General features: G+C 40.7%; 1 protein-coding gene across 1 annotated transcript; it reads right to left on the reverse strand.

The window, feature by feature from the left end:
- Positions 1-892: 892 nt before the first annotated feature.
- Positions 893-16,649, reverse strand: rab10 (RAB10, member RAS oncogene family). Its single transcript, XM_041958931.1, has 6 exons — positions 15,941-16,649; positions 9,979-10,039; positions 8,376-8,514; positions 4,718-4,807; positions 2,403-2,504; positions 893-1,342 (listed from the first exon to the last, which is right to left on the reverse strand). The coding sequence occupies exons 1-6, from the start codon at positions 16,065-16,067 to the stop codon at positions 1,256-1,258; spliced, it is 606 nt and encodes a 201-aa protein (XP_041814865.1). The 5' UTR covers positions 16,068-16,649; the 3' UTR covers positions 893-1,255.
- Positions 16,650-19,291: the final 2,642 nt, after the last annotated feature.

Raw genomic sequence — 19,291 nt, forward strand, 5'->3', positions numbered from 1 at the left:
CTCACTGACTTATGAGAGAAGAACTAAGAAATAGAGGCTCCACCATCTTCACCACTGAAAGATATTATTTTAAGCTTTTCTCGGCTACTGAACCCCCTCTTCAGGTCATAAACTCTTCAAATCCTGCCTGTTAAATCCAGTAAATGTGACGCTGACGGAAAAAGAGAAATCTGAGGAGACATGAAACATACTGCACATCATTGAGGACAAACAAGTTAACTTAAACAAGCTTATTTTTAATGGATCTGCAAAACTGTTTGAATTTCCAAAGAGAACTTCTGTACCTCCCGCCCACAGTTACCCAGTGGCAAACGTTACACAACGTTACAGAAACGCTTCCAACCCAAAGAAATCCGCATGCAGGAGCAAAAAAAACAAACAAAAAAAAAGGGAAAAGTAAAATAAATCATACAGATAAAAATAAAACATCAATAAACAGGACATATTGTATAATGCCGTTCTCTTGGCTGGAGGAGAAATTCAAACGCTTCTGCTTCAGTTCGGCTTCCTCGCATCGGGAGCCTGAACCAACAGAATATTTTACTGTAATTCCATTGGGTGGATGTGGCTCCGCCCACCACACAGCCCCGCCCCTGTCTTCCATATAAGGCACAGGACAAAATAAACCCCCACATACAAAAGGAGCTAGCCACGCCTCTGTCACTTGGTAACAAATTGTAAATGACCAAATACGGTTAGACAACAGAAACCTCACTAAGTGTACAAAATGTTAATCCTACATTTGTCTTTTTGTTGGATTTTCTTTTATTTTGATTTCCTCTGACTGAAGGTGAGTGCTGTGGGTGGGTGGGGAGGGGTGGGGTGGAGTTAAGGGTGGGTGAGGGTGTCCAACCAGGTGAGCTCAGGCAAAGGAAATATTAAAAATATGAGCTTGTCTTTTCACTTTTTTTTTTTTTTTTTTTACAACTTTTAAAACAAATGACAAGAAACGTGACTGGATTTCTCTTTTTATCAGAAATAAAAATGATCATCAGATGGAGAGTGGAAGAATATGATTGGGTGGGGGTGGGGGAGGGCGGGGTATTAGACGAGTGAAGTGGTTTACTGTTTTATTCTGATAGAGACAGACAGAGAGTGTCAGTGTGCAAGAAAACTCATGAGACAGGTTAGAGAGCGAGAGAGTTAGAGTTAGCAGTTAGAGAGAGAGAGAGAGAGAGAGTGTGTGTGTGTGTGTGTGTGTCAGTGTGTGTATGTGTGTCGGTGTGCGTTAGTGTGAGTGAAACAGAGAAGTTGTTCAACTGCAGCACTTGCTCTTCCATCCTGTGACTCCACTTCCACTGCTGATGTCGACGTTTTCACTGTTGGGCTCTTTTACAGGCGTCTGTGGCAGAAAAACACACGCGCGCACACAAAGAGAGAGAAAGAAAGAAATACATCTTATTAAATGCACGAGAATCATTGTAGTGGACACAGCCCTTAAAGATGGCGTCCATCGCGTGTACGCTACTTCCTGCTAACGATCCCACAATGCAATGTGTCATATTTGATGCAAAACTGCCGGCTGTGTGACTACACCTGTCAGCGATGACAAAATGACGGCGAGTCATGATCTTTCTGCTGACTAGGAGTTTCTTATGCAGAGAACGAGCGAACGAGGCACAGCATCAACAATCCGTTCTGTCTCGAGGTCTGCTGAAGCTCTGTATGACCAAAGCTTAAACAATAATCGAGGGCGGTCCCCTGAAGACCGATGGTTTCAACCATCAGTGAGAAGCCCCTCGAGTTCGATGTTTTAACGTCACAGATGTAGGCCAAAGGCATTAAACACAAGACTTTACATGCAGGCTGTTACAGGAGTTTAGTGTGGGTGGGTGGGCACGCTGGTCGTGAATAATACATTTATTATTAATTCATATTCAAACACCTACAGCTAAAGAGGCAGGAACCACAAGCACATCCAAATATCAAGTATTTGGCAAAACTGGTGATTCAGAGGGGACTCCATTGACTTGTTAGCTATGTTGTAGGACCACACTGACTATCTTCAGGGATGGTAAGGAAATTTACTTTTTAACATTTAGAAGGCTACAAACGCTGACAAGGAGGAAGCTTTGGCCCCTTCACCTGATTGACAAGCTCTGTTGTTTAAGGTAATAACACCAGCAGTGACTCCACCACCTGTCAGCACATATTTAGCCATGTGAAGTCGGCAGAACTCTGACATACAGTATACTAAAAAATACTAATAAATTACACTAATAATTCACATTTAAATTCATGCACTTGTTCCTGTAATTCTATAAAAGACAATAATTAATTCATAATATAATTCCATCAACCGGTGAATTCATTTCATGTACAAACACTTTTAGACATTATTATTGAACACACGCACACACTTTAACACTATAGGTCAGATGGTGTTGAAAGCACGCACGCACCTTTCTCAGGATGTCTTCTGCTAACGTGAGGAAAGCCTTCTCGATGTTGATGTTGGCCTTAGCGCTCGTCTCGAAAAACCTAATGCCATGCTCCCTCGCAATCTGCAGGGGAGAAGGCAGAGTTAGAGCGATGAAGAAGCTCCAGTCCAAAAATAAAGTGGCTGATCCTCTGTGCAGAACAGAGATCAGGTATCACAGGTCTTACCAACTCCAGCACACACACACACACATATATATATATACACACACACTTCATTCTAGTCAGCTAGGTGTGTGTATGAGTAAGCAGATCTGTATCTGATGTTGCTAAATCTGCAGACAGACCAGTCACTGCTAGTTTGCTTTGGTACAATGAGCCAGAGCTCGTACAGGCCCTGCACACCCACACAGATGTTTTCCACTTGTTCTGACTGATTGGGCGCCACACTGGAGATTTCATATCCAAACACCAAACCCTGTACGCTAATAAAGGACACGCAAGGAGAGTGACGTCACCGGATACAGGAGTCACCACGGTTGCTCCCTCAAAGCTATCAGTGCATTCATGTGAGAGGAAAATAACAATCCTGCTTAAAGTACTTAAAAATGTTGTGAAAGAAAGAAAGAAGAGAGGAGACTGTCAAAGAATAAAGAGAAGAAAGTGATGACTGCAATCTGACACAGTTTGAGTCCTGGTGCTGTAACCAGGTTATGTAGAGACCCCAATTTGTGTCAGATATATTGCATTGTTGAGTAAACATATACCTTACACTGGCAATCTGGAGCAAAGTATTATTAGTGTGTAGGAGCTCAAGCTTGAGTTGCAACCATAACTCAGCATCACAAATAGTGGCCTTGATATTTCTACTAGATGTCAGTCTTTACTCAAACAGAGTCTGAGGTGAGCAATGCTGACTGTTTATTAAAAAGGGAAATATATCTCCTCAGTGATATGGACATGTTGTGCTTTTGTGAATCCACAGATCAAGCCAGCTCTGTAAGCAGCCCGGCAAGTGGTGCAGTTGATTTATTGTTCCTGTACCACTGTTGCTGCACAAGTCAGCCCATTCAAAACATATTATACTGCTCTTAACTGCCTATACACAACCTGAATTATGCCTTGGTCTGCAAAGATCGTGTCCAGAAATTAAGCCATCCCTTTCTTTTCAGCCATATTTCAGTGTCATCAGTTAAACCCATTTATCTATTTTGCATACTCATAAAAAATGCAGGACTTTGTTTGACTAAAGCAACTATAAACCCCCAAGAGAACATATAAGATTTTCTGAAGCAAGCTGATTTATCATGTCTCTGTTATCTGCTCTTCAGCAAATCAGACATAATCACACAGTTATTTAGCGAGGTCGAAACACAGGGACTGAACATTAGTGCAGCTAAAGATGTGACCACAAAGCAGGTCTGGAATTTGTCTGGAGGCTCAGATATAATGCAAGCCTTATATTCATTAAGTAAACAAACATTTGCAGCAAGACAGCCAATTCTGAAATGAGGCTTTTCACACATTTTAGCTCAAATTTCAATGTAAAGTGTGTTTTTGGTTGAGCTTAAGGGCACCTTAACTGGAACTGTTAAAACAGTAAAGAGGCTCACATTTCTCAGCCCTGATCCTCGTTTACATTTGACTACAAAGTCCAGTTACTCTCTAACCTTTCACACTGTAGCCGCTACTTTAGAGAGAAATCTTCAGCGTATAAAACTCTACCTGCAATATGGGCTGCTACCAAACCTAATGTTTTGCTACTAAAATATTTTAGTTTGGACATCCACATATAACATTAAAGGATTCTCTTTTATTTTCTATTCATGTTAGATGGTTTATGTCTCAAGAAAGTGCTGTTTGAGTAGTTGCTGTCACTAGTCTGAGTTGTTATAGTAGGCATAAGCCTTTGTGGCATGCAAAGACAAGCAGCAGCTTACAGCAAAGTTCTATAAGGAGGCAGTGTTTTTGTGGATGGTGCAAGCTGGCATTTCACAAGTAAGTTCAAGAAGCTTCTGGACTATGTTCGCCAGTTCTAATGCTGAGTTTAAACCCACTCTCCAAACACTGTGTTTAACAAACATCATAGCAGCTGTTCTATTTTCCTGCTACTTCATGTTCTGACTGTCAGTGTTGAAACAGCGTTGTCTGGTAAATGTCGTGTCAGGCTGTCAAAGTAAAACTGAAATGTGATGACCTGCAGGGGACTTAATGAACAGAAGATGTTTAGATTCAGGTCTATGAACAGAACGAATGGCAGAAACAAATCAGCCAATCAGCACGCAGGGCCTTGATGACAGGCGGCTGCTTATAGCTACAGTGGACTGCACCATCTCACCTGCTCCCCCTTGGCTTTTGGTACGACCCTCTTGTCCTCCATGTCACACTTGTTGCCTAGCAGCATCCTCTCGACGTCCTCATTTGCATGCTGAAAAAAATAAAAATGAGAGAGGATGTTATTAGATGACTTTTTCTTATCAGCAACATTCAACTTAGCTTCATCTCCGATTTCATGCACACGACACCGGCATGTTTGCTTTGAACTAATCACAAGTGGAGAAGATCTCACAAGCCAACCAATCGATCAACCCCAATGACACACACACACGCACGCACGCACGCACGCACGCACGCACGCACGCACGCACGCACGCAGGTCATATATTAACATTTCGAAGCTCCTATTGGCCCCTTTGGGCAGAGAGACAAAGTGAGTGAGTGAGCAAGTCAGTAACTTTTTAATTCTGTAGGGGAACATGGCTTCGCATCTAGGAATTATTGCATCTGTCTATCTGAGATGTGCAAGAAGTGCTTAGAAACTAGTGTGACAACCGTTCTTCCCCCTCAGTCATGTCCGTGGTCCCCAAACTATGACTCAGGACACCCTGAAAGGGTCTCAAGATGATTAAAAGCACAGAAAAAAAACGCAAAGAATATTTATGTTACACACATACATAGACAAGACTTTAGATTGACATTTTCAGACTTTAAAACTTGTAATTGTCCGGTAATTTTTAGGGATGCAACTAAAATATTTTAACTAGCGATCTATCTCACAATTACTCTTAACAACAAATCCTTTGGTTTATAAAATGTCAGACAATAGTGAAAACTGCCCCATCAATCTAGAATGACATAGAACAAAAACAGAAAGAAAAAGAGGAAACAAGAGTAATTATTTTTATTATTCGTTAATCTACCGATTTCTCACTTAATTGATTGTATATTCTATAAAATATCAGAAAATAGTGAAACATTTCCCACATTTAAAGCGTCTTCAAATGTCCCGTTTCTTCCAGCCAACAATCCAAAAACCCAAAGATGCTCAGTTTATTCTTCTGTATGACAAAGAGCAACATCAAATCCTCACATTGGAGAAGCTGGAACCAGGAAATGTTTGCCCTTTTTTATTAAAAAATGACAATTACTCGACTATTAAAATAGTTGCCAATGAAATTTGTATTGATTGAGTACTTGTTGAATGGTTGAAGGCGTCACAAGCCATAAAACATGCAAACTTGCACAATAGGTTGTGAGTAGGTGTCCGTTTGTTCTGAGGGGTTATGAACCAAAACAAGAAACCACTGATTTTCATTGCCCCCACACTATTCTCTAAGGGGCAGAAATCTCCATCCCATTAGCTCTTCTGGAGTCAACAACAAGCTTTCAAACACAGAAGTGCAACATGAGTAAGGCGCAGTTCTTAGTTAGCAGGAAATGCATTGTGTTTCCTTTCCCTGACCGGGCTCGAAGCTTAACAGCAAAGGGTGAGAAAAATTGCAAGAAATGCCCGGCGGTCTCACCCAATCCGCTTCATTCAGTGCGCAACACCTTTATACCAATCATGTGTCATAATATAATAGCGTATCGTTGCTTCCAGGAATAATAAAGACTGATAATGCGAGCTATTGATTGTAACTGTGACAGTAATTCATCTGATGTGTTTGATCTGGCATGGCTTCCACAAGATTACTCCCATAATAAAATAACCACTACTGAGATAAACAGTAAGATAGTACTCACAAATCTCCGGCACTGTCACTTTTCTCCAAATCCACAATTTAATCCGACTTTCAAGTTTGAGGTCACGATTCAACTCGATTCAAACTTTTTTTCCCAGCACTGACTGCTATGCCACTGTTAGACTGTCGAGTCTTGATTTGTAAACATCCGCAGACTGTGAGTTTAAAATTTTCAAATTTTTCTTTACAAAGACAAGCAACATGAAATCAAGTGTGACATAACTGCCTTTTTTGGAGAATGCCCCACAAAAAAGGCCACGGACTGACTCAAAAGAAGAGTCACTAGATGGCAGACGTGTTCTTGATTTTTCCACCTGCAAAAAGCCACCAGCCTCCTCTTGAACGAAGGTGGCCTTGTGGGTAACCTAAACCTAACAGGTGACGCAGACTAGCAGGTTTGTTGTGAGTTGCCAGCATGTTGCCGCAGTCACAGAAAGTGTATGGTATAGGGGGAAGTTAAGTTGCTTTAGTCAGCCGTTATGTGGCCAGTTGAGCATGACAGCAACTGACAGGCAGTGGATTGTGTTGGCTGTCACAGAGAAGAAATGATAAGTCCATGTTAATAACTGTTATTACGGCATCCTCATATATTCTTTACAACAGAACTGTGTGAAACACTGCTTACCTCTGATAAATGTTCCCAATGGAAACACTAAGCTAGCTTCTACACAACCGCATTGACGTATCCTACTCTGGCAGTTAAGTTATTTTTTCAATGTGGAATCCAAATAGTGAGCCCGCTATATAAATATATATATAAGACAATAGACTGTGCAAGGAAAAGAAACACCAAGCACCAGCATAGGAAAAACAATATAGATGGACGCTAAAACAGAGGCTCAATTATCCGCAGAGATCCATCTCCCTCTAACAGGGGTGAGCTCAGCAGCAGGATGAACCATGACCAGTGTTACAGACAGCTTTTCTCACTATCATTCTGAAACATCAGGCCTGGTGGAGACTGATGTCACTAAATGCTTAAATGTACATTAGGCTACACTTCCCTGCCCTTATGGCCTGATATCCATTACGACAAAACAAGGATGGAGACACTGGTCCTCACAGATCCGGTTAAATCCTCTTTCATCAACTCATATTGCACACAGACATTTACTGATCTCGTACAGAGCTCCGATGTTGTGTAACCTTTTTTTTGAAGTAATAGTTAATGCTGTTTATATAGACAAAACAAAGACCACTAATTTTGAGAGTGAAGCGATGAGTTATGGTGTTCTTGTACTGAAGGAGTTTGACTACAGCTGGATACACTTCATGGAAAAGAGGATCATTTGTGGACAATATAAAACAATACGGTAATATTACAATATACAATTCGTACTAACTGCTCTGCATAGAATAATTTGGTATTAGTAGATATATGATGAGTAATGGTATGAAGCTTCTAAAGAACTAAAATTGTTTACATAATGGTTTATTTTATCTGACAAATCACAAATTACTGTCACTGGTTAATCAGCTGTCAAACCTTTTGAGTGCATTAGCTGCTATTCCAAACACATCTACTCCTTCCCGATGACAGTAAAACTGAAAGCTTGAAACAGCAGACGTGCCTTTGTTTTCGTCTGTTTCTGAGCTCCTGCTTTTACCAATATTCAAGAGACAAAACAGTACAAGCCCTGGTTCTTCTACAATGAACCAGATGCACACAGACATCTGGCTCATCTGATGTCTTTTAGTCACAGCCTCCTGCTACACAGCTCACTGCACACAGATCAGCCAGCTAGTTGGCTACATTCCCTTAAAGTATTTAAGCCACTGTCATTATGCCAAAGTTATCACAATAGAAAAAGGAGTGCCAATATTAAACTCCCCAAATCGCAAGAAAGATCCTGATAACATCTCTGATAAGACGTTACACAGCCACATAAATCCACATGATATTGGCTCGAGTATGGAGTGTGTGTGTGTGTGTGTGTGTGTGTGTGTGTGTGTGTGTGTGTGTGTGTGTTTTACCTCGTCAATGTTGCGCAGCCATTTGCTGATGTTTTCAAAGCTCTTGGCATTAGTGATGTCGTAGACCAGCATGATGCCCATGGCGCCTCTGTAGTAGGAGGTGGTGATGGTGTGGAACCGTTCCTGGCCTGCTGTGTCCCTACACACACACAAACACACATGCACACTTTATTTATTTCTATTCATTACTTTCTTGTATTATATCCCAATGACTCAACTTCACAAGATGCTGAGACTTCTCACCTTCCATGACTGCAAATCACAACACATACCAGCAACAAATGTTGAAACATTTTGTTTGAGGCAGAAAAGCAAATCACAGTATTATTATATAATATTATTAAGAGTACATTTACATTAGCTGTGTTTTTTTTATCTGTACATAGCTGTTTACTCAATGGTGAAATCTGAATTCATTATTTATGCTAGTTACAGGCCATTACAAGGTGTCCCAAGATCTGTGAGTCATTGTAATGCAATTCTTTTAATCACCAAAATAGGCTGATAAAAGTCTTAAAATGTTTAATGGCCCATTAGCACAATTCTGACTCTAAATTACAGTACTTGCCTGGAAAGCCTTACAATTCAACATGAACCTGCTAAACACACACAATAAAATCCACTGCTAGCTAACTGTGTCCCTCACACGTCTGCATCACAACTATGACATTTTCCTATCTGGTGGAACACAGCCAGCATCCATCTGTCAGGGCTGATATAGAAAACGAAAAAGGCCAGACGCATCAGACTCACATGAGCAAATCAAACCTATGCTTACAATAGTTGTGTCACTGTGACGTTCACAGCAATAGCTGGCTGTGCAAGAGTTTATTGAATCTGGTGGTAATGACCACATATCTGGGGGCTCAGGCTATGTAGTGAGGATCAAATCCAGACATAATGTGCTTGGACAGGAAGAGGAGAGTATCTGATACAGACAGAAATACATATAGCCATGGAAGAGGTTTAATGGACAGTATCAGGCCAAACGTGATTATTATATCAAAACCATGACTAAATGCAAACAAAACCATTATAAGGGTGACATTAGCTGGTAAATTCTTCTGTTTTATTGTGTAGGTTTTGCTAAACATGTCCCCATTATATATTGTTTATCGTCATAAACCATGATCGTTCAACACTCTGAGTGTGGTCATTCACTGTCGAGAAATGTATTTAACTTATTTTTTGAGCAAATGTGCCAAAACATTGCTGGTTCCAGGCTCTCAAATATAGTATTGAACAGCTGTCTGGAAAAAAAACAAAGACAACACATCCAGCTACACCAAATAATGAATCAATTTAATCCACTAGTATTTGGGAGCTTAATAGATATTTGCAGAAGAAAATGTTAAAAATCAAGTCATTTCAGTTCTGGAAAATCAGCTGCTGTGGACAACAATGAAAACCCCACAGCAGACTTCCTGATGGACTGATGACCATTTCCTGTTCTTGCATATTTCTGGGCTTGAGGGAGGTATGTCAAACAGATGGTTCACGATGATGTAACAAGGCACAAACCGGAGAGGCTGAACTGAAAGATGATTCTAACAATGTCTGTGTAACATAAAAAGCAACATCTCAAGTCAGTCCATTGACTCACCAGATCTGTAGTTTGATCTTCTTTCCTTGTAATTCAACAGTTTTGATCTTGAAGTCTATTCCTGAAAAGAAAGACAACAAATCAGCATTCATATCTCTCAAAAATATATGAATAACTTGCATGTGGAGTGCTGACAATGAGAGACAGATAAATAAAGAAATGAAGGCTTACAAACAGAGACTTTGGCACTGATGGAAACACAGAGAAACAGAAACCCAGTGAGAGAAACAGCAAGGTCAACAAAGGAGAATCAGAAACAGCCAAAGAAAGACATTTAGGAGGAGAGGGAAATAGAGAGTGAGTGACAAGTGCTTCCATCAGAGAGACAATAACATTATCTCTTCCTGATTCTGCAGTGTCATGCCCAGACCTTGAGCCTATCAGCAGACAGCTGTGGGATCAGCAGCTGGCAAACAATGGGGACGCACGCACACGCACACACACACGCACACGCACTCGCATGTACGCACACGCACACACAGGTTTTAAGAAGGAAAACTGAGAACGTGTTGACATGCACTGCAATAACCTCCTTACTGTGAATCCTGCGTTTAAACGCAGCTGGTTAGAAACATGATATTGTGCATATTTGAAGTGTATTAGTCATATCTGATGTTGAAGCCTTAAGGGGTTTTTTTTTAATTTTTGGTTGGAGCATTTGGACTGACGGTGCAGAGAGAGGACAGGCTGTGGTGGGAGAGTACAGTTTTTCCTACGTGTCCATTTTTTTAAATGTGGAAACCGACTTATTTCAGTTTCCATTTTGGTTGGACTTTGGATTTAATTAATTTCCGCCATGTTTTCTTTCAGGGCGTCAACAAGTCTTTCTTGGCCAACTGTCTCATATTGTGTCCTACTTGTTATCTTTTTAAACCTTTAAGTTTAACTGCTGAGACCTGTTAACAGTTTTGAGACTACCCTGGTGGTAAACTGACTCACTCCGGATTAGAATTTAAGATTTCTGCTATGGCAAAACTACGATTTACCACCAAACAAAGTAATGATGATTGAGTGATTGTAAAGCATTCAGAAACATTATGAGGTTAGCTGATAAGTGGACCAACCAAAAATTGTGGTTAGTACGGCTAATGAATGCATTGTTTTGGTCATCATCCACAACTGTCAAACATTCTCTGGTTGCAGCTCTAATGTGAGCATTTGCTGCTTTTCTCTGTCTTATTTCAACTCGAACTGAACATCTCGTGTATTAGAGAGTATGAAGATGTCACTCTAGGGTATGGGAAGTTGTGATGTGCATTTATCAGTGATTTTGGACTTTCTCATACTAAACTAGAACTACCACTAACAATCATTTTCATTCCTGATTAATCCATTGATTATTTTCTTGATAAATCGATGCATCTTTTTTTACCTCTAAATCGTCGGGATACTACAAAAAATGACAATCACAATTCCCTGGAGCTATTAGTGACACATTTAAATTATTTGTCTTGTCTGACCAACAGTCCAGAGGTCCAAGATATTCAATTTACTATCATACAGTGCAAAGAAAAGCAGGGTTAGGATTAGGGTTAGAAATCATCACTACTTGCAACCCTAGAAAATTTTGATAGCGACTTTCACCGCCTTTAAGTTGCAACTAAAAGTAAAAAACCCAAGGTGCAAAAGTGAGATGGAGACAAACAATCCTAATGAATTATTGTGTTCACAGCATTTATTATTAGGGTCAGCAAGATTATCATCTTTGTCATAATCATGAAGCCATAGAGGAGGCCAGTTTAAAAAGGAATGACTCATGACTGAAACTTTTTGGCCAAAAAGTTGTGCTTTCCAGTTAAATTGTGAGCTGTCAGCTCAGCTCTGGTCAGAAATTGTGGTTGGTTAAAAAGTCCAAGAAACAGCTGTGCTCTAGGTGGGGCAGGACCATAGAATAATGAAGCAACTGGCTGCCAAGGTGTGACTCACTAAATATTATGCACTCCCCAGAGAGAGGGAGGGAGGGACAGAAAGATATGGTTAGTTAGAAACAAAGAGAGACAAAGGAAGACAGAAGTTCTGCAGATGAGACGCAGTTTAATATGCCTACGTTGATAGTTTACCTCAAAAACATTCAACAGAAACAAGCATGCACCGATTAAATGCCGGGCATAATACAATTCTTGACAACAATTACTAAATGTTGTTTTCTCAAAAATCAAGCTCAGCAGGGATGACTTAATATTTGTCTGTTCCTGGCAAGGAGTAAAAACACTGAGTGAATCTGTGTGTTTTTTCCTGGTGAGGTGCACTGGCAAGTTGTCAAGAAAATATGTGCATTATGCAATCACACGTTTACCCAATCACTGGAAAAATTGGCGCACTTCAGAGTGGAATGACACTTTCCACGAACAGCCAAACGTTGAATTCGGCATCTTAAAACAGAGACTACATGGTTTATGGACGGCTTTCTTTTTAATCCCAGAGCAACCATTCCTTCCACAAGTATGAATTCCACTGTAGCCATCGCCAGTTTCCATGCAAAATTCATGATGTGTTGTGGAAAGAGATTTCAGATCGCAACATCATGCATATTCAGCAGTCTTAATATGCATAACCTCTAATATACAAGGAGGAAGGGCAGAGAGAGATTGGAAATGAGGATGACTGACAGAGGGGGGCTTTCCAGTGGGGGTATTTTGAGAAGCAGCTGTGCATCTGTGTCTCCAAAGGTATGAGTACTGTGTCAGAGGAAGAACACAGTCCTGTTTCAAATGTCCTGCTTCTGCTGTTCTTCCCAAAGTTTTGACTTTACAGTTTAGACATCAGGCTGTAGCTGGTTTATGTTTTGGACCTTCTCTAAAAGTTAAGACAGGAATTTTTGATTGGTAAAATGGATTCTAGTAATTAAACGTCTGTACATTTTGTACAACTGCACTGAAGTGCTATGACGCCTTTGTTGCATCCACTAAACTTACAGTAGTGTATGCCAAAACATTAGCAACCATCACAGCCAACAAAATACTGGGCAAAAAGATAAAACCACTAATCCCATAGCAACAAAAGCAAAAGTAGATCATCACACGTTGAGAGGCTAGTGTTCATAGTTATTAAAGAACTGCAACTGTCCGTTAATAATGTATTCAGAGCCAAAACAATTAATCAATCCATAAAAAAAATGGTGAGCTACTAATCTGGCAACTGATTAATCACTGAAGTCGGTTTTTAAGCACAAGAGAAAAAATGACCTTCATATAGGTTCTCAGTTATGAGTATTTGCTTCTTTCCTTTATCTGCCATAATACCAATAAAATTGGTAATATTGGTAATCTGAAGACGTCACACTGGGCGGGTTTATGAAGGGTATGGTTGCCTATTTTCCGACAACCTACAAACCAAAAGATTAATCAAGGAAATAATCAGCAAAACAATCAATGGTGAAAATAACAATATTAAATATATTATCATATAAAGTGTTATAACCACACAGTAATCTGAATTAAAAATCCTTGAATGCAACACAGAACATGCAGTACGTCAGAAAAGGCTCTGGCTATTTCCAGGAGTAAAACCAAAGGACAGGATCAAAAAATCAATAATTTCACATATTTGCTGTATACTGTTGACAATCAGAGCTCCCTCACAACTACAGTTCTGGATTAAATGATGTGCTGAGAGACTATTCTTAACTTTTTACAACTTTGTTTTGATAACAGATAAAGAACACCAACAAGCTGAGACAGAAGCTTGTGATTGTCTTGCAGTTTTTAAGCCGATGTCTGTCGAAGGGAACCAGTGAAAACTTTTTAGTGAACATCCTGACATGAGTAAACCGATGCTGGTTTCTGACTCCTAATGTCTGTGTCATGCCAGTATCTCTTGTCAGCAAACTGACAACAATGACTGTTGGACAGTTTCAGTTCAAGCACAGTGTTTAGCATCATTTCTGCTATTCTTGATACTTTAAATAACTCGTTCACAAATATATAAGTTGGCCCCATGTTTAACCACATTTTGGAATAAATTAAACAAAAACAGAAAACAGCCTTTGCAGGATCAAGCACATTATCTGTCACGTTAAACTGGTTGTATTGGAGCTTATTCTGTAATTTTGCTTGAGGGTAGACAGAGAATGTTAATTCATCACATTTTTCTAAAGGTGAGGAAAACCTTACACCTGTAGTTGCTGCAAACACTAAAATACTTTACTTACTACCTAACTTGGCAGGGAGCACACCTGCAATGAGCTAGGGTCACTATTGGTCTTTGACTGCTGAAGAACCTGTCAGTCTGCATCTGACCATCATCACAGTCTTCCCTTGAACTGGCAGAGCTTTGATATGGCAGATTTTAAGTCAAATAAAGTATGTTATTTCCATAGTTTTGTTTCTATTGTGACAGCACAGACAATGACTATGATGAGAAACAACACAGAGGAGAAAACAACACTAACACTGTAGGCTGACTGCAGAGACACAACATCAACATAACCACAACCGCATACACGTGACAGCAAGTTTTGCAACAGAGCAATTGTTCATTGCTGTACTTTGACAAATCTAATCTAACCTGGATGCCACTGGGAACACGGTCGCCCATTATGGTTGTGTGTTTTTAGGCAATACAGGAGGAGCTGGCAACACTTACGAAAATCTGGGTTTAAAATTTAAGTTCAATCAAGAGATCAAGGACATAATGTGTGTGCATTGCCAACAGTCAGCTTCATGTGGTTCAGCACAACACTTCTAATGTTACATTATTACTCAGCACTGATCTTAAGCAACAGGAGTAAATGGAGCCTTCACTTGGGCTGTGCAGGGATTTGACATAGTTTGACACTTGACTCATGTGAGCGTGATGTTGGACGCATGCGTAGAGGTCAGAGGGGAAAAAAAAAAAGCTGATGATGGCACCATGATGAATTGTTCATGGTTCTTTTTGGAGCAGTCATGGAAAGTACATTTACTTGAATATAAATCAGAGGTACATCCACCCCACTTCATTTCAGAGGGAATATTGTACTTTTCACTCCACTACTACTGTTATTGACAGTTTTAGCCACTAGTTACATTGTGGATTCAGATTTGACATACAGAACATATGATATTCTCACAAGACATGATCCACTAGTCTAGATAAGACTAAACAATATATATACACTGTAGTTAACATTAAAATTTTGCTTACACATTAATCTAGCAGTAATGACCAGCAACATTGAATACATAACAACCTGAAACAAGACATTTTTATTCATCAGTACTTTCCCTTTTGCAATTTTGAAGACATTTTACGGTACTTCTACTTATTTTTGAAGAAGGGACTTTTCATAGAAACGAAGGATTTTACATTGTGGAATTGCCTCGTTTACTTCGATAAAGTATCTTAATACTTCTTCCATCACTGCTTTTGAGAGGCTTTACTTATGTGGCATCTAACATTTTGCACAAAGATCGAGACATTTCTTACCTTTAAGGTGTAATTTACAACAAGGACAAGCCTTAATAGTTCTTTATGTTTAAACTGAGATGTAAACGCCTCTGTCAGTTATGTGGGGAGAGTTTTTAGTGCTTTTGTAACAGCAGTACGGCCCTGTACTGCTACCCAGTGATAGCATCGTTAGCTCACTAGCCACTGGGTCAAGTGACATGACAGCAATCCCTCTGGCACCTAAACCGGTTATACCTGCCCTTACTGGCAGGCTGAACCATAATATAAATCGTGTTTTGTTATTAAAGTCAAAGACATTTGAAACAGGGGTGGCTGGGGTTTAGCTAAGCGCTCATAAAACTGCACAGCTAGCTTTCCAGCTAACCTGTGCAGGCCTGGAAAGGGGCTAACGTCACCCAGCCAGTGCATGCTGATAGCATACTGGCTAACCAAATATGTCCTGCCTACCATTTCCAGCTGCAGGAGAGTCAGGCGAGTCACCCAGCTGTCAAACTACCTCCGATGTGGGGCCAACTAAATCAGAAACACCTGTAACAACACACCATCCAGTATGTGTGGCCCCAAGTCTTCTTACCTATGGTGGAGATGAAGGTTGTGTTGAAGGCGTCGTCAGAGAAGCGGAACAGCACACAGGTCTTCCCCACGCCCGAGTCTCCGATCAGAAGCAGCTTGAACAGCAAGTCGTACGTCTTCTTCGCCATTGAAAAACAGCTTGTGTTCACCCAGACAGGATACAAAAAAACTGATAACCTAGCACGCCAATGTGAAGTCTAAAGCCAGCTCCTTAGCCAACCTGACCAACTGCCCTGCTTCTCCTGACCGTTAACAGTTAACAATCTGGGATTTGTTGATTAGCCTGGCAAGCTAGTTGGCTAAATACCACCCAAAATAACGTGCCCGTAGACGTGTCCGACAAGTTATATTTCCCAAGCCCGACTGTTTTTCCCCCCTACAGCATGAGAACAGAAAGCAAAAATAGGATCTCCTCCCGTATGATTCCTCTTTTCCACTCTTTCTTTTCTCCCACACAGTCGGGACAAAATGGCTCCTCTCTCTCTACCCCGACTCACTCTTTCTTCAAACTAACGGCGAGCTAATTCAAATTCTCGGCACACCCCGTCATTCCAGAGCCCCGTCACAAGCTCGACCGAGAAGAATTTGAAAAAAGTCTCAAGGCTAAAGTGTGTCAAATTCACTGTCTGCTCGCAGTTATTTTGCTCTTTTCTGGTGAGATTAGAACCGAAATATAGACGACCGCCGTCGCCTTCGAATGGGAGCCACCACGGCGACACCCTAGGCCCCCACAGACACGCCCTTCACCCGCCCCTTCTGTCAAAATCCACGCCTCTTATTGGTCAAAGCTGCTGTCATTTTATTAAGCATCCTAATGTGATTGGCTATCATCGCATGCATCGAGAGGTAAAAGGGCGTATCTCAGATTGACAGAAAGGGCAAATGTTACTGCGTGAGTTACTCGGACATTTAGGCTCCAAGCTCCTTTACTTCAGTGAACGAAATGTATCCAATGAGCCAATATGGCGGCCAGTTTCTCGCGGATCTGTCTGTGCCGGGGTGTGTTTCACTTTTCATGGCAAGCTGGCATTTGATGCGGTGACTATCCCAGCTGTGAGTCAGGCAAAGTGATGTCATGTATAAGTACTTCTGTGCTTGTTACGGGCGTTTCCCACATCCCCTGCTCTGTGAACTGTAAGAGCATTCATCCTCTAAAGTCTTTTAATAACTGTACACACTGAGAGAGTATCTGCATGTACACATCATTACTGTAGCTTCTCTTGACTTGGCTTTCCGCGTGTGTGTGTGTGTTTGTGCGTGTGTATGAGAGAGAGAGTGTGTGTGAAACTCTTTCCTCCTTCCGCCTGTCAGAGTAGTTTGACTCTCAGACACTCCTTAGGAATGTTGAGTATGCCCCGCTTTCTGCTGCCGAGTACAGACTTGCCACAAAGTAAGACAGAAAGACAGAAAGATCAAAAGAAAGAGCAAGAAGAGAAATAAAAATGAGTCAGAGAAAATGACAGAATGAAGAAGACTACAGTGTAATGTTGACCTTATGGTGGCACTAGATGAAAAGTCAGGAGATGAAAGCTCTGTACCAAATTGCATGGTGACCCTGCCAACAGCGGTGGAAGAATCCTTCACTTAAGTAAAAATATCAGTACCGCAGTAAATGCATGCTATGTTACAAGCTAAAATCATGCATCCAACATGTCACTTAAAGTACAACAATATTAACATCAAAGTATACTCAGAAGTACCAAAAGTAAAAGTATTCACCATGCAGGATGGCCCATTTCAGATCAAATATATGTATTACATTAGTGAGTGTTAATTAGTGATGCATTATTGTGTATCACCTTAAAGTTGCAGCTGGTAAAGGTGGAGTTAATTTGAATTACTTAACAGCCAGGTGGCTTAATTGATAGTAATGATAATTATTTAATGTTTAATCAAATAATAATAAGTTGTATCTTCAGATAAATGTAGCATATATCCCACTGAATTTTAGTAGAGGAACATTATAAAGCACCAGGAAATGGAAATACTCAAGTGAAATACAAGTACTAGTGATGTACTTAGTTACTCCCCACTGCTGTCATCCAACAGTTCAAGACGTCGCCATAAAAACCAGTAATGTCAACCTCATGGCAAGGCTGGAGGAGGAGTCGGTGCATCATCAAAGTTAGCAAGATTTATCTTTTGGAGAAACTGTCATACGAGTAGCGTCTGCACACTGGAAACACAGCTCCCTTTAACTTTATAAGAGACGTTTAGACTATTAAAACGTTTATATACTATGTCAAATACTCAAAACTATCAAAAAAATGTTCATAGGACTACTAAGTGGATCCTGTGAATAATCTACCATTTTTATAATCTGGGGACCATGAATGTCTCTATTTAATGACAATCCATCCAGCCTCTGATGAGTCGCTTCAACGAAAGCAGAATGCTCACAGCCACCGAAAAGAGAAAAAAGTTGCAGCCATCTAAACACAAACCAGCCCACACAAAGCCTGAAACAGATGTACGGTTAAAAAGGTGGTGCAGAGCCGACGTTTTCACGGAGCTCACAGATTTCCTTTAGACGGCGCTTTAAGGTGTCATTGGCTTAATGGAGAACATATTTTTTTTGTATCCCTGTTCTGCCTCTTAGACAGTGAAGCAATCTTTGTTAAGCCAATAAATCATGCCTTAACACTAAAATCCTCCCAGATCAGGGTGCATTCCTGTATTCTGCTGCATGGGGCCCCAAGGGTTCGCCTCACACTCTAACACAACAGCCAGCAGCGACCAGTCAGACCTCGACGCTGCTCTGCACAGTTAAGGAGGACGTCTGTCTTCACATAACAGCATCTGTTTGACAAGTAAACCGGATGACCCTGCAGGTTTTCTAAGTTTTTATTTGGGCAATTGTGCCTTTAATCAGCAGTGGACGGCTGTGAGGTGACAGGAAACGAGGGGAGACGGAGAGGGGGAATAGCATGTAAGTGGGAACTGAGCAACAGTACGGGACGGAGTGTGGTATGCATGTTGATCACTGGGTCACCAGGATGTCCCAACCATGTGTTTAGCTTGAAGAATCTGCTGCTTGCCCCGGCAGTTAAAAGTTTCAGCTGCTCAGTTGTGAGGATTTACACGTTTTTCTGTCATAGTGATGATAAACTTCTTCATCTGTTTTATCTGTCCTGCAGTTTTTAGTCAGATTTTGTTTGAAAATTAACTTCAGATTGATGCCCTCTGTACATCACATCTGCTGCACTGCTTTTCTGTCTGCAACAATGTTTATCTGTGTGGTCACTGCCAATTAAACAAATGAATAAAAACCAAATATCTTTCAATGAGAACTTTTTAGGGAACATTGATGAGAAGTCCTCAGAGTTCCCATGTGTTTGAGGTGGATTATTGA

Source organism: Chelmon rostratus, chromosome 18, assembly GCF_017976325.1.
Source record: "Chelmon rostratus isolate fCheRos1 chromosome 18, fCheRos1.pri, whole genome shotgun sequence".
In the NCBI taxonomy this organism is placed as follows: Eukaryota; Metazoa; Chordata; class Actinopteri; order Chaetodontiformes; family Chaetodontidae; genus Chelmon; species Chelmon rostratus.

Coding starts and splice junctions, on each gene's coding strand:
- rab10 (XM_041958931.1), bottom strand. CDS start 16,067: ATGGCGAAGAAGACGTACGACTTGCTGTTCAAGCTGCTTCTGATCGGA. Junction 10,040..15,940: donor AACCTTCATCTCCACCATAG/GTAAGAAGACTT, acceptor CTTTCTTTTCAG/GAATAGACTTCAAGATCAAA. Junction 8,515..9,978: donor AAGATCAAACTACAGATCTG/GTGAGTCAATGG, acceptor GTGTGTGTGTAG/GGACACAGCAGGCCAGGAAC.